The sequence below is a fragment of the Pithys albifrons genome, chromosome 20 (genome assembly GCF_047495875.1).
Source record: "Pithys albifrons albifrons isolate INPA30051 chromosome 20, PitAlb_v1, whole genome shotgun sequence".
In the NCBI taxonomy this organism is placed as follows: domain Eukaryota; kingdom Metazoa; phylum Chordata; class Aves; order Passeriformes; family Thamnophilidae; genus Pithys; species Pithys albifrons.
The window spans coordinates 9,686,680-9,710,882 of NC_092477.1; the positions used below are offsets into that span (position 1 = coordinate 9,686,680).

General features: G+C 46.8%; 2 protein-coding genes across 5 annotated transcripts in view; one reads left to right on the forward strand and one right to left on the reverse strand.

Annotated features, from left to right (window-relative positions):
* The window catches only part of REXO4 (REX4 homolog, 3'-5' exonuclease), a 5,984-nt gene extending 2,168 nt beyond the window's left edge, over positions 1-3,816 (reverse strand). Inside the window, exons 1-6 of the mRNA XM_071574126.1 lie at positions 3,455-3,816; positions 2,464-2,822; positions 2,024-2,179; positions 1,630-1,823; positions 1,119-1,207; positions 515-589 (exon numbers count right to left, since the gene is read on the reverse strand). Coding sequence (XP_071430227.1) covers positions 515-589; positions 1,119-1,207; positions 1,630-1,823; positions 2,024-2,179; positions 2,464-2,822; positions 3,455-3,646 — 1,065 coding nt within the window. The 5' untranslated portion in view covers positions 3,647-3,816. The remainder of the gene's footprint in view (positions 1-514; positions 590-1,118; positions 1,208-1,629; positions 1,824-2,023; positions 2,180-2,463; positions 2,823-3,454) is intronic.
* On the forward strand, positions 3,793-23,430 carry ADAMTS13 (ADAM metallopeptidase with thrombospondin type 1 motif 13). 4 transcript variants are annotated; one of them, XM_071574125.1, is made up of 29 exons: positions 3,793-4,142; positions 4,351-4,417; positions 5,243-5,517; positions 5,692-5,836; positions 6,185-6,324; positions 7,037-7,120; positions 7,206-7,330; positions 8,073-8,219; positions 8,537-8,671; positions 9,200-9,350; positions 9,991-10,095; positions 10,559-10,710; positions 10,824-10,887; positions 11,405-11,531; positions 11,891-12,039; positions 13,296-13,416; positions 14,196-14,276; positions 14,352-14,533; positions 14,949-15,084; positions 16,698-16,827; positions 17,441-17,630; positions 18,329-18,446; positions 18,567-18,696; positions 19,263-19,467; positions 19,953-20,250; positions 20,710-20,856; positions 21,292-21,468; positions 21,808-21,992; positions 22,264-23,429. In XM_071574125.1, exons 1-29 carry the CDS (start codon positions 4,002-4,004, stop codon positions 22,420-22,422), a joined length of 4,266 nt encoding a protein of 1,421 aa, XP_071430226.1. In that variant the 5' UTR covers positions 3,793-4,001; the 3' UTR covers positions 22,423-23,429. The 4 variants fall into 4 exon arrangements, with proteins under 4 accessions (XP_071430226.1, XP_071430225.1, XP_071430223.1 ...); XM_071574122.1 differs by having other exon boundaries at positions 3,961-4,142; positions 18,332-18,446; XM_071574123.1 differs by having other exon boundaries at positions 3,961-4,142; positions 6,188-6,324.
* The last annotated feature ends 773 nt before the right edge of the window (positions 23,431-24,203 follow it).

Below are 24,203 nucleotides of genomic sequence, written 5' to 3' on the forward strand. Positions count from 1 at the left end.
TTCTTTGTACACTACCACAATCCTAAGATTTATGTTTGGGGTGCTTAGTTATAGAAAAAATACCCTGAATATCTAGTTACAGAACTTAAAATACCTCCCAATAATCTGAACCTTTATCCTGCAGTCTAGATGGCTTCAAGTTTCTGCTTATATTTTTATATCCCTATGGAAATGATGCCATTAAGAAGGTTGCATAAGCTTTGCTGTAAGTAGAACTCTACCATCTTATTTTGCTGTCCAGGAGAGTTATGAAGCCCATGCAAGTGCTAAAAAGTGGGAAAGCCACTGAATTTTGTGCACAGGTGTTACTGGTAATGTTAGCACTTGGTTCAAGTAACTTTTGGAGGTTTTTCAAACACTAAGTAATCACTGGACTGATTGGTATTTTCAGGGGACAAGAGGCAGGCAGTCTTGTTGGAAAGAAGGAACAGGGTCAGGTGGAGGCAAGTACAGGAGTGAGGCAGCAGCTCCAGAGTCAGTTAATTGAGGTGCACTTTCCCCATCAATCTCTTACCTTGACTCTCTGTTTGAAAGGTTTATATTTCTGTGTGTCCCTTATCTTCTTCTGAGGGTGATCAAGCAACAGGACCTAGAAGAAATTACATTTCCAGTCCGAAATGTGCTATTGCATAAAACTTCATAGAGCTGAATGTACAGCTGCCTGCTGTTTCCTTTCATCTCAGAGATACTTCACAACCATGAAAGGACAAGACCAAGATCATGCAGACACTGGCTGGATTCAGGATCCACAGCTCTACTTAATATGAGAAACAGAAATGAACCTGGAGGCACCTGCAGTGCTGGCACAGCATGACATGAGGTACCTGTCTCTGGTAAATATGCCCAGACTGCTGATTTGGGGACTAAGCAAAGCATGCACAGATTTTTTCCCCTTGTTTTGTTTCTTTTCTGGCTCTTTAGCAGCAGGTCAGTGCTACTGCCAACAGAATTTGGAAGCTGAAGAACTTCAGTGGGCGAGTAATTTAGGGCTGTAATTGGTGCAGCATGAAATGACAAGAACGGTGATAAAGCTGCAGTTTGCAGGAGTTCAGGTGTGTTCACCTGATCCAGAAGGATGTATTAGAAATTTAACCAATCTCCAGTGTGCAGCCACTTACCTTCAGGTCATTCTGCAAAGCATGTCCAACTAAAATCCTCCCCTGCAGGATATCAGCAACCTCCTTCTGAACAGTTTTAAAGTCTTCACCTAAAAATGCCACATAAGGAAACACTTTCCATGAGCAAATTATGATTAAAAGCTGCATCTTTTCTGTGAAAGCAGTTGTATCCTTGGGACTGTAGTTATGCAAATTGCACAGTACACTAAACCCTGTGCTGGTCAGAAGAACATAGAGAATTCCATAAAGAGCACAGCTTAAGAAGGAGATAATTTTTCTATTTTTTCTATACCACAATCCACCAGTGAATTTCTTCAAGGGCATTAGTGATCCCTCTGTAAAAAGTACTTCTTCCCACTGTTTTTCTTAGCATTAAGTTTAACATAAATCTTAGCATTTTGTTTTCCCAGAATAGGTTTAAAACCTGTTCTAAGCTCATCCAGTGATGCCTCTGTGACAGCCTCTTAAATTTTCCCTCTTTAAAGAACATTTTTGGGGAAACCCCTCCTACCTGCATTTATGTTCTGAGGGCGGATGCCACTAACAGCTGTCCTGTAGTCAGTCACCTTCTCTGTAGGCTTCACATACTTGTCATAAATGCACTTCCCAAACTGGTTCACGATGGACACCCGAGCCACGATGCTGTCCTCCCCCTTGGGACCCACTCCCACCATCTCACAGTCCATGGCTACAGCTTTTGTCAGCCTGAAAGACAAAGGACACCTTGGTGACACCTCTGCAGGGGCCCATGTGCAGCTCACAAGGTTCACATGTTGATTCCAACAGGGAAAAGTCTGCCAGCAGATGCAGGGAGATGTCAGCTCACACTGTGCACCTGCAGATCACTTATCAGAAGCTCATCTCGATGCCTCTGCTGCCATCCTTCCCTCAGCAATGTCACTCACCCATCAAAAGCATTTTCCTTAACCAGCACCTGCTCCACTGACTCTTTGGATGGGTCTGTTTCAAGTCCCAGGTTTCTTCTGGCAATTTTTGCTGCTTCAGGTCCTATTGCTGCTTCAATGTCTTTCGGGTCAACGTCATCAAACCAGATGTCAGCCCTGGTAAGAACACATTTAATTACATTTATGGTCTTAAAGCAGTCTGGTGTCTGTCTGGTGCACAAAAAGCAAGTTTATTTTTTAAATCAAGGAACAAACTCTGAAAATTAGGTCTAGTACTGTCACCTCTGCAGGTTTCTTGAGAAGTAAGGGCAACATGTGCCTTATTTAATCAAAATTTTAGTCTGGAAGAGTGCAGCTGTTTTGAGTGTACCTCTCTGTGCTCCTTCTGTCAACACCCCAAAATGAATATTCACATCCAGGCAGATGCCTGAAATACTCACTCCTTGGGCTGCTGCTCCATGTGTTCCTCAGCTTTCCTCCTCTTATGTTTTAAATCATCCTTCTCCTTCACAACACTTCCATTTCTCTTTTTGTCTTTGCAGCCTTTTCCAGGGCTTTTGGTGCCATTTAAATTCTTATTGACTGCAGCCCCCTTGGATTCTGGCCTAGCCAAAGAAGGGCTGTCTTTAGCAGAACCATTGTCCATTTTATTCGTGGGTTTGGCCTTTCCCACATTCCCTTTCCCATTGATAGCTGGGACTTCTGGGCTTTTGGCTGCTTTGACTGGCTGCTTCTTTTTGGTGTCAGCTTGACATGTAGAGAGGGACCCATTGGAGCCATTTGCCTTTTGTTTCAGTACCTAAAATGTTAAAAAAGGGAAAAATGATAAAGGAAAAGAGCCTGGAAAAGAGAACCTTTGGGGTGACCTCACTGTGACTTTCCAGAGGAGCCTTTTAAGAAGGAGGGGGGGAGACTTTACAAGGGCCTGGAGTGCCAGGACAAGGGGGAACAGCTTCCACGTGCCAGAGGGCAGGGTTAGATGGGATGTTGGGAAGAAATCCTTCCCTGTGAGGGTGGGCAGGCCCTGGCACAGGTTCCCCAGAGAAGCTGTGGCTGCCCCATCCCTGCAAGTGTTCAAGACCAGGTTGGACAGGGCTTGGAGCAACCCGGGCTGGTGGGAGGTGTCCCTGTCCATGGCAGGGGTGGCACTGGGTGATCTTTAAGGTCCCTTCCAACCCAACCCATTCCATTATTATCTCGCTCTCCAGGGCACTCCCGGTGCCAAGTGCCCCTGTGCACTCTCCAGATCAGGGAATTACCTGCAACGGGGTGTCCCCAATTCCGGCCCACGCCACTTTACTCACCGACACGAGGACGGTGATTGTTGTTAATTGCGCGGCGGAGCCGCACCCGGGCCCTGCCCGCGTTCCCCCTCCCATCCCCGGACACGGCTCCGGCTCTCCGCAGCCACAGCCCCCGGTGCCCCCTCACCTCCTGCAGCGCCTTCCAGTTGGACGAGAACTCCTGGGGGCTGCGGGGCAGCCTCGCCGCCGCCATCCCGGGGCCTTTCGGCGCGGCCGCCGCGTCCCCGCGCCCCTTCCTCTTCCTCCTCCTCTTTTTCCTGCTCCCGCCATTCCCGCCCGACCCCGGCGCCTGCGGCTCCGCGGAGCTGCGCTTCGCCATGCGGGGGGCAGCGGAGCGGGATCAGGACGGGATCGGGATCGGGATCGCGATGGGGATCGCGGGGCAGCGAATCCCAACCGGGACGTGACTCCCACTGGGGGACCGGGGCAGCGCCGCACCGCCCCGGCGGGGAACGCCGGCCCGCGCTTGCGTTCCGGGGCGGGCGGGGGCACTCGGGGTGACTCTCCCGGGTGTGCCCGCAGCGACACGGGGGACACGGAACCCCCCGAGCCTTGGGAAGGCATTGCGGGCATCGCGCAGGGCCGGGCGGGCCGCGCTGCCGGTGGGGCCGCGGCCCCCTCGGGCCCTGCTTGCCCTGTGGTTCGGTGTTTGCGCTCCCCTTCCGCTCCACGTGATGGTGCCCCGGGCCAGGATCGCCCTCCCCGGGCCGGGACTCTGCGGGAGGAGGAGGAGGATGAGGGTGATGGTGATGATGGTGGGCTGGGCGGTGCGGGCGCTGGTGATGCTCCCGCTGGGGCTGTGCTGGCCCCGAGAGGTGAGTGCGCGGCGTTCCAGGAAGGCTTTCGCCTTTCTGGGAAAAAGTAATAAACGAAGGAGACGCGACGCGTTGTGGTTTCCAAGCCAAAATCCGCCCAGGGTCGCTGATCACGGAGATAAAGCTGTTTGCTCCAGGTCGGGTTCAGCGAGCCCTGGTCTTGTATCCGTTTGTTTTATTTAAAAAAATCCCGTTCTTCTTCTTGCAGAAATTCCTCAGTGCTTTGGATGCAGAAGTTGTTTTCTCCTATTTTGGAACCAGCTCGGTGCCTGATGGTATGCAGGGCTCCATCCTTCTTCACTTTAGAGCACATCTGTCACTTCATTTCTAATCCCTTTGATATTTGATCACACTGAGAACACTTACTAACAACCCTTGATCTCGCAAACATTTGTTGTTTCCAAGCCCTGTTGCTCAGCAAGGCAATCAGTGTTTTGTGTGAGTGGTTGAAGAACTGGGTCAGAATTTAAAACCTGCTGAAGATACCTTAAATCTCTTTTCATGTTCCTGCTCTGGTCCTCACCCTCTGTATTGCTCTTTCCCTATGAGACTCACAGATCCAGGTCTTCTGAGGGGGAAGCTTTAGACTAAGGATTACTTTAAATATACTTGTTAATTATTGGGTTTTTTAAAATAAACACACAGAGAGATGAGTATTCCAGATCCAGATTGGTGATAGTTCAGAATAAAGATATGTTTTGAAGTCTCAAATTTCTAAAGGAAGGGTATCATCTACTTGTAAGTTCCCCTAGTGCTCATTCCAATGTCTTTTTTTTGGATTATAATTCCCATTCATTAATACTTAACATCTGTGAAAGTAAAACTGTCCCAGCCTTTGATAAATGAACTGTTTCTCCTTATTGAGAGAGCCAAAATGCCAATAAATCAGGAGCCAGTTTCTGTTGTCTGTTCTCAATCAGATTGTCCTCACTTTGGCATACACAAAAGCACAGAAATTCCTTGACTGTTGACACCATGACCCCGAAAGGCCACGGGTATCATTTGGAGAGTATTTTTCCTAGAGAGATAAACCATTACATTGGGTTTCTGTGTATCATTGTTTCTCATACCTAATTCAGGTCTTGTTTAATTTCTTTCAGTACCTGAGTTTGTTGTGGCTGAGCCAACTTGCCTTTGTCAGGAAGAGCTGATGCCGTGCCGGGTTCAGCACTGCTCCATCGAGGCCTGGGGACAGCTCTTTGCCTTTGAATTTCTAGAGGACCATGCCCTCCTTTCCTCATCCTTTGTGAGCCATCAAGTGGTGAACTCTTCCTTTAGCTTCCTGAAGAGATTCCCAGGGAACTGCTTTGCAGGTGGAAACCCACTGCAGCCTCCTGGGGCCACGAGTAGAGTCACTTACTGTGAAGGGCAGCTGGTGAGTATGTGCTGAACTGTTACAGCCTTTGTAGGTTTGCAGCTTCATGCACCAAACTTGTGAGCCATCCACTTAATAAATCTGAGCACCACAAAGGGAGGATATGGCCCACAGTTCTCCCCTGATAGCAAAGGTCTTTGGGATAACTCAGAGATGGAATTTTGTCTGTTTTAGCAAGGAGTCGTGGTTGTGGATGAGGAAAAGATTCACATCAGGCCAGTCAGAAGCAAAGATGTGGCCCTGCTGAAGGACCTTGGCCTCTCCAGACCCCACATTGTCTTCAGAAGTGCTGCAGGAGAGGCAGAGACAGCAGCAAGAGGTAATGGACATGGAAAAGCTGTCTCCTGGTAGTGGGGTTGCTTGCAGGAGCTCAGAGGAAAAGTTTGTTTACAAATATATGAGTGGACCTGAAAACATTTCTCACCTCACAGTTACTACCCACAGGTGTAACTGGTGTGTTTTTGTGGGGGTTGTTGTTATTTTGATGGCATAGGAGTGTTACTAAGGATGCTGGGAGGTGAAAGAAACCACCAGAAGTGGGAAACCTGAGCAAACAACTGGAGAAATGGGCATCCAGCTGCTACTCTAACCTTTGGGAAAAGGGAGTGGATCCATAGGAGCTTTCATGCTGCATTTTGAAGTCCCTGTGTCCCTTTGTGCTGTTCAGCAGGGCAGGTTCCCCCTCGCCGGCAGAAGAGGGCTGAGGGAGCTGTCAAACATCTGGAGCTGATGGTTGTTGCAGGTCCAGATGTTTTCTCGTACCACAGAGAGGACACAGAGCGATATGTTCTTGCCAACCTGAACATTGTGAGTAGCTCTCTGTTTGGAATGCTGGCCCAGTGTGGGAGCTCCCAGGCTGTGTCACAGGCAGGACCTCTGGGAGTGCCCTCTCAAGGTGGTTGTGGTGCCTGCCCTGCTCATGTGCAGGGCATTCCTCTCTGCTTCCCTTGGTAAACTCCCCTTGCACAAGGAACTGCACAAAGAGGATGTTAGAACCTTTGGGGTTATAACCATAAAACCTACATAGAAAATGTAGCTCTTAATTTCATTGCAAATATCGTTGTAAGTCAGATAGAGTTTTATCACCCAAGCCTTGATTAAGTCCCTGCTGCTTTCAGTGAGATTGAACTAAATCCACTGAATTAATCTTACATTTTAATTTCAGTGATTCATTTCTGTTACAGAATTTTTCTAAATGTCTCCTTGTGCTATTATTAAGGATTTGTTTATGCATTTTCTGTGTATGTGTTTACTGCAAAAAAAACCTCTTTAGCATTCACTCTCCTACCCTATGGAACTGTTTTTCATGCAGATTCTTCCCTCAGCTTCAGCAGTACCTGACAAGTCTAACAACAGATCTCATCTCTCGACAGATTTATTTACATTTTTAGTGCATATGTTAATGTTGTTCTTCCCAGTGATTTTACAGTTACGTTTGTAGTGAGTGCAGTGCTGTTCTTGGGAACTGTGTGAGTCACTGAGGTGCCTTCTGTACTTAATCCTTTCCATCTCTTATCAGGGAGCAGAGCTGCTCAGAGATGCCTCCCTGGGGGCTCATTTCAGGGTTCATCTTATGCAAATGCTGGTTTTGAGAGAGCCAGAGGTAAGAGGGGTGGACTGTGACCCAGTGTTGTCCAAGGGGTTGCTCAAGACTGTTTGGAATGTGCAAACATGGGCCTCCCCTGCAGGCAGAGGTGAACATCACAACAAACATCACCTCCTCGCTGATCAGCGTCTGTGAGTGGAGCAAGAAGGTGAACCCCCAGAGCGACTCTGACCCCCAGCACGCTGACATTGTCCTCTACATCACCAGGTGCTGGAGCTCCCCTGCCCTGGGAGGGACTGGGAACAGGGCTGGTGGTGTTCAACTGTTACTACAGTGACAGTGACTTGCACCGAATCTTTGGAAAAGGGTTGATTCTGCCATTTGGGTCTGATTCTCCTGCCCTTTGTGCAATGAAGTTAATCAGAGATATTGTTTCTTCAGTTTCTAAAGGAAGTGGGACATTCCTCCAGGCTGGAGCAGACATTGTGTGCTCCCAGAGCAGCAGAGCCAAACCCACTGCAGCTCTTTGTGGGCAGAAAAGTCAAAACAGTAACTGGAAGTGAAAACCCACTGGTGTTTTCTATGCAAGATTCCTGGTGCTACTCCTGCTCAGACATTTTAGTTGACTTTTAGGCTCCTTGCCCTAAATTACCTTGGTTGTTTTGTCAAATGCAAACTTTTCTTGAGTGCAGTGACCTTTTTTTGGTGCTCTTTCTTCGAAGAGATGATGATACTGCTCTGTCTTTTGCAAATAGGAGTAGGTAATTTTACTCTGTTCTGCTTGTCTGAGAACATTTGGATTTTTTAATGTAGAATCATCATAAATTTTGAGCAGTGAGACCCTACTGCTACAGTATTGCTCCAGGGAACTCCATGTGGCATAAGAAATGTTAGACTGGCAGAGTTAGACTGGGAAGGCTCAAATAAGTGCGGTGGAATGTCTAGACCCAACTTTATTAGCTGTGATGGTTCTTTGCTCTTTCCTCTGTATCTGTCTCCCTTGCTTTAGGTTTGACCTGGAGTTACCTGATGGGAACAAAGAGCTACGTGGAGTGACCCAGCTGGGGGGAGTCTGCTCCTCATTTTGGAGCTGTGTGATTACCCAGGACACTGGCTTTGACCTTGGAGTCACCATAGCCCATGAGATTGGGCACAGGTCAGGAAAGCTCCAGAGCAGCCCAGCAGGTTTTGTTCAAGTAAAACATTCCCTACTTTAGGGGATTCTGAAGAAGGAAAAGGATCTCTTGACATAACAGAATTATTCTAAACTTTTGGGAAGAGTTCCTTACATTTCTTGCATTCCTGTGTGTTCTGTGACAATTACAAGCTGCAAAGAGGAGAGAAAACCTTTGTGACAAGAGTAGAAAGAAGGGCTGCAGAGGGAGCTCAGTCCTTGCTTAGAGAAGAGAGGCTCTGAGGGAACCCAGCCTCTGGGTTTCTTCTCCTCAGGACACTGTGCTGCTTCTGTTACAGCCTTGGAATCCCCCATGATGGAGAGGGGAATCAGTGCAGCAGCAGTGGGTACATCATGGGCTCAGCAGGAAACCACAACAGCATCGACCTCACCTGGTCCCCATGCAGCCGGGAACACTTCCTGGCCCTTGTCAGGTAAGGGAATGGTCGAGTTCTGCAGTTCCCTGTGCTGGGAGCTCAGGAGAGGAAAAGTCAAAGAATTTAAAAAAAAAAAAAACAAACTAAAAAATGAGGATCAGTGAAAAGCTCAGGGTTTGTTTATTTTTTAGCACTTGTGGCTGAGGTTAAGCCCAGGTTTTGCTTCATGTAGCTGGAAATGGCTTCAGTTAGTGACTGACATGCCTGGGCTGTGTTGGATTTCTCAGACACTGACTCAGCCTGGACATTTTATTTACAACATCAGAACCTCTATGTTCAGAAAAGCACTGTAGGCTGTGAGCTGGCTGGGTGCAGGACAGGAATGGGATATAACTCCAGCAGCAGGAAACGGTGAGCATCTCCAGGCAGCTGCTTCAACTAAATCCATCACAGCCCACAGCAAGCATGTGTTGTCTCGGAAAGCAGCAGCCAACTCCCAGGATGAAACTCAGCACAAGTTTGCAAACATGTCATTGTCCTCACTGCCCACAGCTGGGAAAGTGATATTCCCTGTGTTTCTATCAGTACAGGCCAGACAAGCTGCTTAAATGACCTGCCGGACATGGACGGCAGCATCCCTGGATGGAAGCCTGGCTTGTACTATGGAGCAGATGAGCAATGTAAAATAGCCTTTGGGAGTGTTGCCACAGCTTGCACCTTTGCTGACAGCAATGTTGTAGGTAGAAGGTTTGTCTGTCTTGCTAAGGGCAGCAGGGAAATGTTCTGGAGCTGAGGTTCAGTAAAAGGGAACTGGTGACGTTTTTATTCTAAAGGGATGGGAGGTGCTTTTCTGCCACAGATTTCTTGGCAAAGAACACACCTTCAAAGGCTTTAAAAACACTTCCCTTCTCTCCATCACCTCCTTCCTCCACATAAATCTCCCTTAAGGTTTGGACAGTGGGGTGCTGTTGTGCACAGCTGGCCTGGCAGTGCTGGGTACACCTACTCAGAGTCCTGCCTTGGGGAGCTCTTGTTCCCTGGATTCCTTCAGCTTCCCTGCCATGGCTCAAGTGCCCTTGTCTGACAAACTCAGCGTGGCTAATAGCTGCCATCTGGACATGTTTTGTTAATGAGGAAGCACTAAGATGGGTGAAACTTTAATTGCTTCAGTTGATCATCTCCCAGCTTTACAGCTGGCAGTGATGGTTTTTGACTTGCCCACAACTTTTGCCCCACAGCAGAAGAAATGATGGAACTTGCATTATTGGTATCTCTGGGAAAACCAAACACCCAGGACATGGCACTGTTTTAACTTTTGAGACTTCTGTGTTGATGAGACTGACTCCCTGAACTCCCTGATTTTCTTGTCACACCAGGACATATGTAAAGTCCTTTCATGCCATGTACAACCAGCAGACAAGTCCAGCTGTACTCGGCTTCTTGTTCCCCTCTTGGATGGTACTGAGTGTGGGATCAATAAGGTAAGGATGCTGCTGATCTGATGGTCAGAAGTGGGTGTGGGTACCTTGGAGCTCAGACAGCAAGACATGGTCAGTGGCTGGGAGGGCATGGCACTCTCTGCTCCTTGGACAGGGAGCTGAGGCCAGACACTCCAGTTGTGAACTGGTACCACTATGTCCTGATCTTGGTGTTTCCACCTTGTATGTGTCTCTGGAATTGCTTTGCAGTTCTGTAGCCTGGTATCTGAGCTCTCCTCCAAGGCTTTGCTTTCTACTTGAAAAGGCCTATTTGCTCTTTGTTTTAACCTCAAACAAATGTTAGACCCTAATTAGGAGTGGGACACTTGTGAGAAGGTGCCTCTTTATCCTGGGATTCTCTGTTACTGGCCTGCCAAAAGATGGGGACTTGTGCCACCCTTGTAGATCCCAACCCTGCCCGGTTCACTGTGGTGCTGCTGCCACTTTTGTGTGTTCTTGGTCTTAGTGGTGCTCCAAGGGCCAGTGCAGCTCTCTGGAAGAGCTGAACCCCATGGCTGTGGTCCATGGGCAGTGGTCAGCCTGGAGCCCCTTCTCCCCCTGCTCGCGCAGCTGCGGCGGCGGAGTCGTGGTGAGGCAGCGGCTCTGCAACAACCCCAGGTGAGAGTGGGGACCTGGGTGTTTGCAGGGTGTTTGCTGGGCCTCAGGGTTGAGTCTTCCTCTCTGCTTGGCACAAACCTGCCTCTGTTGAGGAGTTCTGCTGTCATTTCTAGGCCTGCTTTTGGGGGGCAGGAGTGCCACGGTGCCAGCATCCAAGCAGAGATGTGCAATACACAGGTAATGGAGCTCATCACATCATGTGAGTATTTGCCTTAACACTCTGAGAGCTGGTTTTTGACTGTACACAACAGCTGAGTGCTCTGGGAAGGAGGACTAAAGATCTGGTGTACAGCTTCCATCTGTTTGACAGTAGGAGAGGTATTTGTGCCACTGAAGACAGCAGTATCATTTAATGGCATTGTTCACATGTAATGAAGCATTTTCTCTATGTCCCCATAGCAGGACAGATGCTGAGAAAATAGAGATTCACTTAATGGTAGTTTTCTTCAGAAGAACTTTCTTGCATTGTTCCTGTTTTCCTTATCTATTTATTTTGCAAAAATAGCAGAGAAATCAGCTTTCAAACACAATTCTCTGCATATCCTGTAGCTTCCCTTTAAAGTGGTTTTCTTTATTTGCACTTGTTTGGTGTTGTATTTACATTCTGCCTTTAGCTAGTGAGTAAAATGCTGCTTTGGGATTCTTTGCTTGGTCACTTCCCTTCCTTACCGCCACGATTCTCTCTGGGATTTAGGCCTGTCTGATGACCCAGCAGGACTTTATGGCTGAACAATGTGCAGCAACAAATTTGAAGCCACTGTATCTTAGTGTAGAAACACCATCCTTCTATACCTGGACTTCCGCTGTTGGCTTTGCCAAAGGTAAGTCTGAAACCTCAGTTTGTGCAGGGAGTGCTCATGGACGTACCTGCATTTTGAAGTTAAAAGCCATTTCACTGAGTGTTTCAGTTTTCACAAGAAACCTGGTTACTCTCTGTCATTTCATAGAATCACAGACTGGCTTGGGCTGGAAGGGACCTTCAAGTCCATCCAGTTCCACCCTCTGCCATGGGCAGGGACATCTCCCACTAGACCAGTTTGCTCAAAGCACCATCCAGCCTGGTCTTGAACACTCCCAGGGATGGGAGTCCACAACCTCTCTGGGCTTCTTCCTATTTCTTGAGGGTCAGCCACGTGCCTTCCTGAAAGAGTAACTCCTTCCTTCTGCCTGCCTGCTCCAGGGGATCTGCTCTGCAAGCACATGTGCAGGGCTGTTGAGAAGGAATTCATGGTGAGCCGTGAAGACAGTTTCATAGATGGAACCAGGTGTGAGCAGGAGGACACTGAGCTCCACGGGGCTTCCCATCTCTGTATAAGGGGAAGATGCAGAGTAAGTGTCTGGGGAATCCAGGTGAACCTCTGACAGGTAATCTGCACCAGAGGAGTCAGTTTGCTTGGAGCAGGGATAAAAACACAGTGTCCCAAAAAGGGAGTGAACTCTTCTCAGAAGAGAGTTTTGTTCTTGTGTTGGATGGAGTCCAACAAATCTACTGTTCTGTGTATCCAATTGCCCTCTAGATAAAACATTCTGCTAATTATGCTTTAAGCACACATCTCTAATCCAAGAAGCAAGTGGTTTATGTGCTGGTGGAGGACACATCATTAACTGCTCAGTTTGCCTGGTGTAATTAGCTCCATAAAACGCTGACTCTATTGGAGTCGACAGATTGATTGTTGCAGTATCACTGATCAAAACTGAAGTACAACTTTTGGGGTTTTTTCTGGGTTGGACCTGAGAAAGACATTCTTTCCTGATGAACTTGAATGTAACTCCCCCGTGCTGTCTGCATTTTAGGAACTGCTCACTGCTGACCTGGGTGTATGTTTTCTGTTGTTTCTTTACATTCCCAGAATACTCTTCTTAAATTATATGTTTTTCTCATTATCCTCGTGTTCACCATGTCTTGTGATGTGTTTCCCCCAACGAACAGCAGAGGGTGTAGGCATAACCTGTTCTGATTTTGGCTGTTTTATTGGCGACAGTGTTAAATATGCATGTTATGGCAGTTTCCAAAGCCTGGGATCAGTGCCTCTAGCATAAATTCAGCAGTTGCACATGTTTTGCTGCTAAGCCTGCTGAGATCCTCCTGTAGCTTTGTGTAAATTAGTCTTGTTCGTGAGAATGAGGATAGAATCTCTCTTCTGTGTTCCATGGGATTGAAGGGCAGGGTGTAGGATGTGAGTGAGGTTTGGCTTTGGGCTTTGGGGAGGTAAAGATTCCTTTAGAACCTGCCATTCATGTTTTCTGTTCTCCCGGGCTTTTGTTTTTATCTCCCCACCTCCAGAAGGAGTTTGTAGAAGAGAAGGAGTGCAGAGCCTTGGTTTTAGGTCACAGGAGAAATCTTTTTGGGCTGCTTGTTATGGGAAAGAAAATGTCACACAATTAATGAAACTTGTGCTCTCAGCTAAGACTTTCCAGTCCCTGGCTTTGCTGTCCAGTGGTAGATCTGGGTACAAATGCATCTTTGTCTCTGTTGTCTTCTTAAATTCCAATTCCAAGTGGAAAGGGCAGTTTCAGGAATTCAGGAGTTCATTCACTTGTTTTCTCAGAATAGGCAGGTCTGACAGACTCTCCCCTTTGCTCAGGCATTCGGGTGTGACGGCCAGATGGACTCTGAGAAGATAATGGATTCCTGCAAGGTCTGTGGGGGTGATAACTCCACTTGCACCCAAGTGAGTGGATCTTACATGGAAGGAAAAGCTAAAGGTGTGTAGTCCTCCCCTCAGGTTCGACATTGTGGTGCTGTTTGTGTGCTGCCTATTTGTGTGCATAGTCAGTGTTCATCATCTTCTGTATGTGACTCCTTCCTTTGGCTGCTGCCTGATTTTATTTCATGGAAGGTATGGAGATGGACTTTGGGTGGTCCAACAGAGAAGGCAGGGAGGTAGCTGGTGTGTAGGCAGAGTGCCTGTTTTTGTCATAGTTCTTCTCTAGATGTAAATCACAAATGTAGCTGTTTGGGATGTCCAGCAAATTATTGGGAGCTGGGAGTTGTATCAGAATCATAAATATCGTGAGTAGGATCCATGAGGATCTTTGAAGTCAGAGTCCTGGTCCTGCATAGGACAGCCCCAAGAATCCCACCATGTGCCTGAGAGCACTGTTAATGCTTCTTGAAGTGTTAAACATCCATTTGGGAACTGATCTGGCTCTTGCAGTCTCACATCGAGATATTAGCAGAGAACATGAAAAGAACAAAAGAGAGGTGGGAATAGGACACAGAATTCAGTTCAGTTTTGTTTGCTGTATCACCATCACTGTATTCAAGCCATGCACTAAGGTCAGTGTGAATTCAGCCTGCTGGCCATCACTGTTGTATCTTTATATTAGATAAATAACCCCTTCAGCTTTGTTGCCTGTAAGACTTGTCCTCTAAGGACAGCATGCTAGTAGGGGAAAGGGGGGTTGATCTGTAATCCCCACTCTTTCTAACAGAAGTCTAGTGCTGGAAGATGATCATATCTTCTCTTTTTCCATCCTTCCAGAGTATGTGACATTTCTGTCCCTGCCTTATAACACCACCTCTGTCCATGTTACCAACTGGAGACCTCTCTTCACACACCTGGGTGAGCTGAGTGAAAAGGAGAGGAGGGAACACAGAGCCAAAACCAGCTTGCTCATTGCTACTCTTGTTTCTCTAGCTGTGAAGGTTAAAGGAGAGTATGTGGTTGCTGGAAAAGGAAAGATCTCCCTGAATGTCACCTACCCGTCAGTTCTGGAGGACAACCAGATCAAATACAAAGTGTTTCTCACCAAGGACAACCTGCCAAGCCTGGAGGAAATCCATGTGGATGGGCCAACACGAGAAGAAATTGAAATACAGGTAAATTAAAGTAGCAGAGTTGGAAGGGAGCCAGTCTGAACTGGGCAGGTGTGTGTGCAGAGTCCAGGTGGAACAGGCTCTGTGTCCAAGGCCAGTGGAGACTGTTCACCTGAGAGTGTTGGTATTGCTCTTCTTGGGGATGGTTGAGGGTTGACTGCCTAACAGGCTTTCTGCAGGTTTTAAGTGTGGTTTTGTGGGGAAAATCATACAGAATTAAACCTTTTGCTTTGCTTCACCTGTTTTTAGTGCTCTGTGCCCAGAATTCACAGGGTGAGCTCTCTGAGTGGCAAGAACTGAGTCATTGCATTGTGGCTCAGGATTGGATAGAGAAAAGGGGGACTGGCTTCTCTTACCTCCACCCTAAGAAATAAATCTCAGTTGTTTTGTGCATTGACCACAGTTTTTCCTTCCCCAGGTGTATCGAAGGTACACAAAAGAATATGGCAATGCCACCAACCCAGACATCACCTTCAGCTACTTTGTCCCCAGAGAGAATCTGACATATCTGTGGATTCCTCAGCAGGGACCATGTTCAGTGACCTGTGGGGAAGGTGAGACAGCAAAGCTCAGTCTACACTTTCTATGGAGATCTGGGCAGACTTTTAGTTTGTTCTGAACTGAATGTAAAAGGAAATAGCTGAAAGTGAGCTGCAGTTGCAAGAGTTAAACTGAACCAAAGAAGAAAGTGGCACAGCTTTTGAATTCAATTAGCAAATCAGCAAATGAGTTGAATCATCAAAATGATTCTGAAGATGTTTGATCATGAAGAGGATTTTTAAATAGGTTTTAACTGAACTTTTGGTTTTAAGGCTAGATAATTTTCTCAGATTTTTCAAAGTTATTGAAGACAGTAATTTGAAGTTGGCTAAACATCAGAAGTCTGAGACCAGAGTGGTATCTACTGTCTAACTAAAGCCTCAGAGCTAATTATGAAACTCCCTTCTTAGAATTCTATTCCTGTGCCATGGCTAATCCTTTCAGTCTCCCTGAAGAAATCATAATGCAGATTGTAACAGTTCACTCTGATACATGGTCTGACATCTTGTTTACCAGATAATTCAGATGACACTGGCAGGCCTTTCAAGACTTCTATGACAAGGATTTAGAAAATGCATTAATGAATATTTATGGAAGTCAATCTATACAACTAGTTATGTCTGGAGAGCTTTTCTCCAGCAAATTCCCCAGGTGAACTGATTGCTGAAACCCTGAAGTAAAGAACTGAAAATGCTCTAGGGCCTCCCAGCTAATGCACCACAAACAGGAAAAAACCTGAGGAAGCTGGGACTTGAAACAACAGAAAGTTGAGAATCTGAGCTGAAATTGCATCTTGAGAGCTGGAAGTGGTGCTCAGGCCCTCCTTAGCAGTAGACATTATTTGAAAACAAGGAGGGTAGAGAAAAGATAACATTGCTGATTGATTCTTGACATTTGCTGCTCAGGGTCATGCTGTTTGAGATTCAGGAATGCCTGGCTCTGCTTCTGGGCGGCTCATTCACTGAAACGAGACTCCTGACAGCTTTGCTTGGAACTTTTTTGAGTTTGACTTTTTCATCTGCTTTACTTGTCAGTTCATTATTGTTAAAAAACTTGCTTATAGCTGTAGTTTGTGAATATTTCATTCCTTGCATGCTGCAGGCACTGCAAGTCTGCAGTTTCTCTCCTAGCACCTCGAGTCTAGTTCTGGCTATTGATGATCCTTCTGAGGAGGTTGGCACAGTGCTGTCTGAGCACAAAGGCTGTGTGATGATATTGCATGGGTAGCTCTACAGAATGTCATTTAAAAACAGCTGACTGCTAGAGCTTGTCTTCAGCAACCTGTCCCTCATCAGTCAGACATCAAGATCATTAGAAGTAATTTGGATCAAATTATAATTGATATCCTTGTTCTTACAAATGGCCAGTTTAGAGCAATCATTTTGGTGGTGGATTATCCATCAAACTTCTCATCTTCTGGGTGTTCATCTATGAAAACCACTTTAAACTGTTGAGGAAAAGCTGTATCAGAAAGAAGGGGTTTGTGTCTTCATAGGAAGTCTGTATTGCCAGATACACCATTTTCCTACGTATATGATGGAGTAAAGTAAAATTACTGCTTCTTCCTAATAGAGGTGAACTATTCCCTTTGTTCATAACTTCCATTCCTTTGCCTTTTGTATCCCAGGGACACGACCAGTGGTTCATGTGTGCTTTGATCAGACAAAGAATGAAATAACAGAGGATCGGTGGTGTCTGGAGCTCCCACAGCCCCTTGCAGAGCACAAGCCCTGTGCCATGGAGCAGTGCCTGTACAGGTTGGTGTTCTGGGAGCTCAGCTGAATTCCTGCTCCCCTTTCCTCTGCCAGTTAGCCCAGTCTCTGCAGTCTCATTTGTGTTGGGCAAGGTGAAAAAATAGGCAAGTATGAATTAGTTTCTTCCTAATTATAATGGTGTAGCAGATCCCAAACCATGTTCTGTCTTTCCTGGTTTCATGAGGTAATTCTGCTGTCAGCTGAAGGAATGAGAGTCCTTCCAAAATATTGGAAGGACTAAATGAAAATATTTTGAGGGCATGCCAGAAGATGTCTCTCACATCCCTTCCAAGATTGTGCCAAGAAAAAGGAGGAGACCCTTATGTTAGTTATTCTGGAAAGAGGACCAAGAGCCAAGCCTGCCCAGACATTGATCTCATAGACATTTTAGTGTTTAATAAAAAGTGCTTACACTGTGAACTATAGCTCTTTATCTTAGGTGCTTTTAGTCCTTGAAAGCTGTCAGTGCAATGGCTTAAATTGTCCTCTCAATCACATCCAGACAAGGTTTTGAAACAGAGAAGCTGAATTGACCCATTTCTGTAATCAGTGGCCTCAGCAATAAACCTGCGTGATCCAGATGGGAAATAGAGTGATACAATTACTTCCCATTTAGGTGGAAGTTGTCTCAGATAGATGAGTGCTCTGCTGTCTGTGGAACTGGAGTTGCCCAGCAGAATCTGACCTGTGTTCAGTCTCGTGATGGATTGGAGACTGTGGTGGATGACAGCCTGTGCCCAGCAGAAGAAAAGCCCCTCTCAGTTGTGCCATGTGTGGTCAAAGTCTGCCCTTTGGGATGGGACAAAGTGAGTTCACTGGCTTGGCTTATTTCAGGAATCTCACTGGGAGCTTTGCACTTGTGATCCACAGGGTTAAGAACTACCACCTTACTCTGGAAGGGTGGTTAGCACCAAGGATGTCTGCCCAGTTAATGGTTCATCCTGTCACTTTAAACAGCTCCATCCCTCTTAATTTATGCTGCTGGATTCATAGGTCATAGTGGTGGTTTGTTTATGGCAGCTGTTCACTGTGTCCCTTCTTCATTTCTCCTCACAAAACCAGAAACAGAAATAACCCCTGGTCCACTAGGAAATACCTCACTGGCCAACAGAGAGGTTCTGACATGGCAGGGAGGATTGCTGGCAGGGAAGAGGGATTCTCAGCCTGGAATCACTGCTCCAAATCTGCACTGGGGAACCACTGCTAGGTTTATATTCACAGCTGAGGAAGACACTGCTTTAGGCATGTTCAGTCTTAGGTGTATCTCTTCAGGCAGTGGGAATTAGGAGAGGTCTTGGCTGTTGGATGTCCTCAGATATCCCTGATACTTACAGTTTTTTCAGGAGTCCAGAAAGTGCTTAAATTGCTTAAATGTGCCTTTTTCTTCAGAGACAGCAAATACCTTGTAGGGTGGATCTGGAGGTGTCCCCCAGCTTCATTAGGTTAGGACTGGTTCAGAAAGCAGGTGCCAATGTCAGTCTGAGTCTTTTTGCTCTGTTCTGAGGAGGAAGATGCACACTTACTTCAGCCTCTGGAGTCACGTGGGCATATCCCATCAGAGAATCGGACTGTGTATGTCTGGAGCCCTGTAGCTGGAGAGTGTTCTGTCTCCTGTGGTAGAGGTGAGACCTTTCAGTGCTGCAGGAAAATGTTACCAGGCTCTTACCTGTCAGATGTGACTGACATGACTTACTTTTAACCCCTGCATGCAAAGCACATGGTAATATTGCTTCCCTTTCTAGGTAAGACTCAGCTGCACTATGTCTGTGTGGCTTTTGACACCAAAGAAGAAACCCAAGAAGAAAACTGTCATCCAGTGCCAAAGCCAGAGAGCAGGGTGGAAGTCTGTGATCTCAATCCCTGCCCACCAAGGTAAAGCAGTTATCAGGAGACACCAAGCCAGTGAGAGGTCTTTCCTTCCTCTCTCTATCCCCAGTCACATGGTAAAGTAAGGGTCATGCTACTCTGAGGATTTTGTCTTCCTCTCCCCTTCTTTGAAAGCACAGCCAGCTGCAAAAACCCCTCTAGTACTGCTCCATGTTCAGTAAACTGAGAGTCTTTCCTGGGCTGGTGGGTTCTCAGGCAAAACTAAATAAAGCCTTAGGAGTTTGATTCCAGAGAAAAACTGAAAACCTCTTGATCTCTTTTTCCCCTGGGGAAGCTAAACCTGTGTATGTCACCCTGGGGAGGACTGTGATGGATGCAGGGTGTATTTGGAATCTGGAAAAATGCAAATGCCCTTCATTTGAGTCTGACTCCAATCCTGCTCTTGGCTGCCCAGTCTTGTTCCAAAGGCTGCTTTCCAAGTACCAAGGGCAGCAAAGCATGTGAGCCAGAGGGTGAAGCAGGAAATAAGAGGGAGTTGCAGTGCATTTTCTGCAGTGAAAGAGGATGGGGATTTATCACTAACTTACTTTTTCTCCGCCATACCCTGTCAGATGGAAGGTAACCCCAGCTGGGCCCTGCTCCTCCAGCTGTGGGCTTGGCTTAGCTGTGCAGCTGGTCACCTGTGTGCAGATTCACCAAGGCAAGGAGGTTTTGCAGGAGGACCATTTGTGCCCTGTGGCAGAGAAGCCCCTCACCAGCGTCCCCTGTGTCATCCGAACGTGCTCCTACGAGTGGAGCTTCAGCGAGTGGTCAGAGGTACCTGCCCCTGCTCAGAGGCAGCAGTTTTACAGCCATTCACTTCCCTAAAGCATGCAGGAGGGAAATACAACTTCTGCCTCATATCTTTGCTTCCCACAGAAATGCTGAACTATTTCTAGGAATGTTTTCCATCCTTTCCACTGCCCTGTGTTTAGCAGCCGTAGGTTTGCTTCCCACCTTTCTCAGCTAAGGTTTTGGCTGTAGTTTAAAAATTGGTCTTGGCATGCCTTCTTCTGGAATGCAGGTATTTTTGGATTTTTTAGGAAGTGGTTCTGCAATTTAAATATATAATTTGGAAGATCTCCTGGAAGGTGGGGCCTCTTGTAGCAGATGGAACAAGAGCACTGAAGGGGCGAGTGGTAGAACAGCATCAGTGAACAAAAAATCACTTCTGCAGATCATGCCTGAGCCTATCAATGTGTTTATTTCTAAATACCAGCTGGAACACAGGGATAAAGACCTGTGGGTTTCTTCCTCTGCAGTGTTCAACCTCCTGTGGGAATGGCATCCAGACACGGCAGGATTTCTGCCTGCACTCGCTCACCCGGAAACACGTGGATCCCGTTTTCTGCCGCCGCTTCCCCAAGGCCATCGTGGTGCGTGGCTGCTCCTTGGGGCCCTGTCCTGAGCAGGTGGGGACCAGGTCCCCTGGGGCAGAGATGCAGCCAGTGACACCAGCCACAAACCTGACAGCAGCTGCAGCTGCCAGAGAGGAGAGATACAAGGTCCTGGATCTGCCTCCATCTGCTGTGCCTCAGGAACAGGCAAAGACTGGTGGAGGTGAGGAGGACACTGCCCAAAGGTGCTTCCTGTGTGCAGCTGGGTTGTGGTGATCCTGCTGCCATAGAGGGACAGGAGAATGGGAGGGAATACTTCTGGTTAGGAGGGAAAAGATGCTGTTCCAGCATGCCCTTATTATCTGAGGTAGGAACTCTCTTGACTTGAGAGCCCTTGGTACAGCAGCTGAAGAGTTCAAGAAGCGTTTAGACAATGCTCTCAGGCATACTGTGTGATTCCTGGAGTGGTCCTGTGCAGGGCCACAGTTGAATTCAGTGATCCTTGTGGGTCCCTTCCAGCTCAGGATATTCTATGTGACAGAGTACTGCGATTCTATGATTCCTCCCATGCTTTGCCCAGGTGTGCATTTACCTGTTCCTTGTGCCTTGAAAGGAATGAGGGTTGTTTTCCAGCAGCTGTAGTTCCTTCTGGATATGTTTCTCACCTGTCTCTGCTGTCCAGGTGTCTGTGGAAAGCTGTTCCTCAATGCCAGTGGCATCATCAACATGACAGGTGTGGAAAGCAGGGACTGCACCGTGGCCATTGGGCGGCCTCTCCAGGAGGAGATCACACTCAGGATCCTGGAGAGCTCCCTCAACTGCAGTGCAGGTACTGGGAACCAGCTTGGGAAAGCTGCACCTCTTTTGGTGCCCTGAAAGGTTCCTGCTGCCTTGGAGCCTGAGCGATCTCTGAAACTGTTTTACTGAGTTTTTCTGTCCCACTGAGTTGTTGCCAGGTGAAGCAACATGAAGATGATGCTTGTCCTCCCCTCACACAATGGTTTCTTACCTGTTTTGTTGATAGATATGAGGTAAAAGGAGTTTATGGGGTTAAAGAAGCTGCTTGTTTTGGCCTGTTATAAAGCAACACACCCTCTTGCTGAAATCAGTACAGTTAGATTAGTTAACTGGACTGTTCTCATGACAGATTTTGATAAGATAGGGACAAGATGCAGAAATTACTTGAATCCAGGCCTATATGAGATAGATTTTGCCTTTTACTCCAAGTACAAGTGTTTCTAGTCCCTGTGCTCCTCCGTTCCAGGTGAGGTAGTGCTGTTTTCTGGGCGAATGATGTGGCGGACAGGCTGCAGGAAGCTCCCTCTGTCCCTGATAAATTCCAGAACCAACACACTGATTGTGAAACAGCGTGTTGTGCTGCCAGGAAACGGGGTCATTCTTCAGTACAACAGCAGAACTGCAACTAAAAAATACTACCAAGGTACCTCACTGAAGGCATTGCTATTGTTTTACATTGAGGCACCCACGACAGGGCCCACAGAGTTGCACAGATGAGGTTGCCTATGGAAATCCATGGACACTTTGCTTAGTTTTTAGCAGTTAATAAGCCCCTTGTTGAGGAGTGTTGGAATTAGTATTAATTGTGGACTATTCCCTTGTTTTAAAGCGAGCTCCCCACAGGTGTTTGCTGGTGCTTGGATGTTCCCACATGAAAATCCTTAGAGAAACTGCTCTGTGTTTAATTTTAATGATTTCTTTCTTGGCAATTCTGAATACTCCTCTAAATCATTTTCTCTTCTGCTCCCTTTGCCCCTGTCAGATTGTGACAAGCAGCTGTTTGGTCCCCAAGGTGAAATAGTGAACCCTGTGCGGTTGCCTGATCAGGGGCAAGACGTTGTGTGCCGGACCTTCATCGACGTGGCTCCCCAGCACCGCATAGCCATCCGTGCCCTCTACACTGACCTGGGCACTGAGGGCAACCAAACACATTTTAATTACATCCTGGTGAGTCAGGAACCTACATAGAATCATTTAGGTGGGAATGGACCCATCTCCTCATTAGGGATTTCTATCCAGATGCACAGTTCAATCACTAATCAGTGTTAGACTCTGATCTCTGTTATGTAAACATTGATGTGAATGAGAATTACTGATACCTACTAAACCTTTGTAGAGCAGCTTTTCCCTGAGTGACCAATTTGCAAGTCTCCAGTATTTTTTAGGCTCTTCATTTGTAGGCTGCTGAGATAAAATGGTTTGTTCTTTCTCCTTGCAGGTCCGTGACGTGAGCACCATGAAGACGATGGTGTTCCATGGGAAACAGCAATTCTTCTGGCAGTCAACAGGAAGCCAAGCTGAAATTGAGTTTCATGAAAATGTTAAGGATCACCAAACCACTTTCTGGGCTGAATATCACGCCATTGAGCCCAAATAAAAGGGACCAGGGCTGTGCCCAGTTAGTCACTGCTGCCTGTTTGGTGCTCGAGGGCACACGAGTCATTTAATCTTCTTGCAACTGCTTCCCCATCTATTGAGTGAGAACAATAATATCTACTGATTCCTTTGGGATCTCAGTTAATATTGATAAAGGTTATGCAAAAGACATTTAACCACCAAATATTTAGCAAATATTTCTCATGTGGACTTTCTGTTTTGGTTGGCTTTAATGCAGGTGGTGGCTTGGATACTGAAGTCTCAGGGTCCTCCTTCTGTAATATGCTGTGACCTCTTAGGAGAGTAATTTAATTTCTCAGTGTCCCAATACAAACCACCAATAGCTACAGTTGTGGTTTAGCCACTAAGTTCACTCTTGCAGTGTAAATACCCCTGAAAACAGGCCCAGGGAAATTCTGGAATGGTCCAAAGAAGGCAAAGCTGTGTATGAGGATAAACTTCCAGCACAAGTGGATGTGTGGAGGGCAGTGCCACGCTAGGACAGTCACTCAAAGCTTGAATGTTTTCAGGAGTTGGCTAAACTGAGGCACAGCTGCCCTGGGCAGGCCCTGGTGACAGCTGGCTTTATGTGAAAGGACTAAAGGACATCCTGAGGTCCCTCCCCAGCCCCTTCTTCTGTGGTTCTACTGTTATAAACCTGACAGTGATACTAGTGCTTCTTTTCTATGAGAAAATAAAAGAATTCTGTCTCTTAATGCCAGGTTTGATGCCAAGACTTACTTATCAAGAATGGTAGCTGTGCTGTTAAAATCTGTATCTTCATTTCACAGGACCTGTGGTTGAGAGAGCAGGAAGAGAGACTTTAGAGCAGTGGCAAATACTCACTGGAGTTTCATTTAAATGTATTTTTAGGGGTGTTTTTAATATCTTGAACATTGGACTGTGCTTTGGTCCAAATCTGTCATCCTCCTCAAAATCACAATATACTGCTTAAGGGGTCTTTTCTGCACCTGGAGCCTGGCTGGACACATCTGCACTTGCTCTTAATGCTGGATGCAATAAATGGTTCTGCCTGGGCAGTGTTAACCCTGCTTCTGCTTTCTCTCACTTGAATTCTCTGACATCCTTTCACAACCACAAATATTCTTCTTAATTAATAGTTGTTATTTCGGTGGTTAAACCTGGAGTTTTTTGCTTGCCAGCCTCCAGATTTACGTTCCATTCCTGGAAGAGCTAGAAAGTGGATTCCTGAAGTGAGATCCTCGAGGAGCTGGATATATCAACTCTCCCACTGCAGTGCGTGGGTGATGCAGGCACTGGGCCTTCATTTCCTGTCTGACAGGAGATGGTCAGGAAAAGACATCCTTTCCTTAATCCTTTTTTTGTAACCTTTTAGCAGATGGGATCTGTCTTTCCCCTCTGCTCTGGATCCCAAGGCTCACTGCTATTTATTGTTCCAGATCAACTGTGCAGAGCTGGGCTCTGGTTACTGACTGTGCTCCGTGTTCATCTGCAAAAAATGCAGCTGTTGTCTCTGTGATTTAATAGAATTCAGGGTGTTTCCCTGTACCATTTGTTTGGACACCAACAGGTTGCCAACTGGGACATGTCTGTCTTGCAAAGTCCTACTTCTGCTCCCATTTCCAAAGGGGAAAAACCCCTGATTCCATTCAGGTAAGGGGACTTGTCCCTCTGCCCTCTGGGGTGCAATTTTGTAATAGTGTTAAATTCACGTTAATGCAACGACTGGTGTTTCCCTCCCTGGGTGAGCAAACTCCGCCTGCACAGGTAACAACATCCAGTTGTTTGCCAGGAGATCCA

Coding starts and splice junctions, on each gene's coding strand:
- ADAMTS13 (XM_071574125.1), top strand. CDS start 4,002: ATGGTGCCCCGGGCCAGGATCGCCCTCCCCGGGCCGGGACTCTGCGGG. Junction 7,121..7,205: donor TGGTTTTGAGAGAGCCAGAG/GTAAGAGGGGTG, acceptor CCTCCCCTGCAG/GCAGAGGTGAACATCACAAC. Junction 10,096..10,558: donor CTGAGTGTGGGATCAATAAG/GTAAGGATGCTG, acceptor TCTTGGTCTTAG/TGGTGCTCCAAGGGCCAGTG.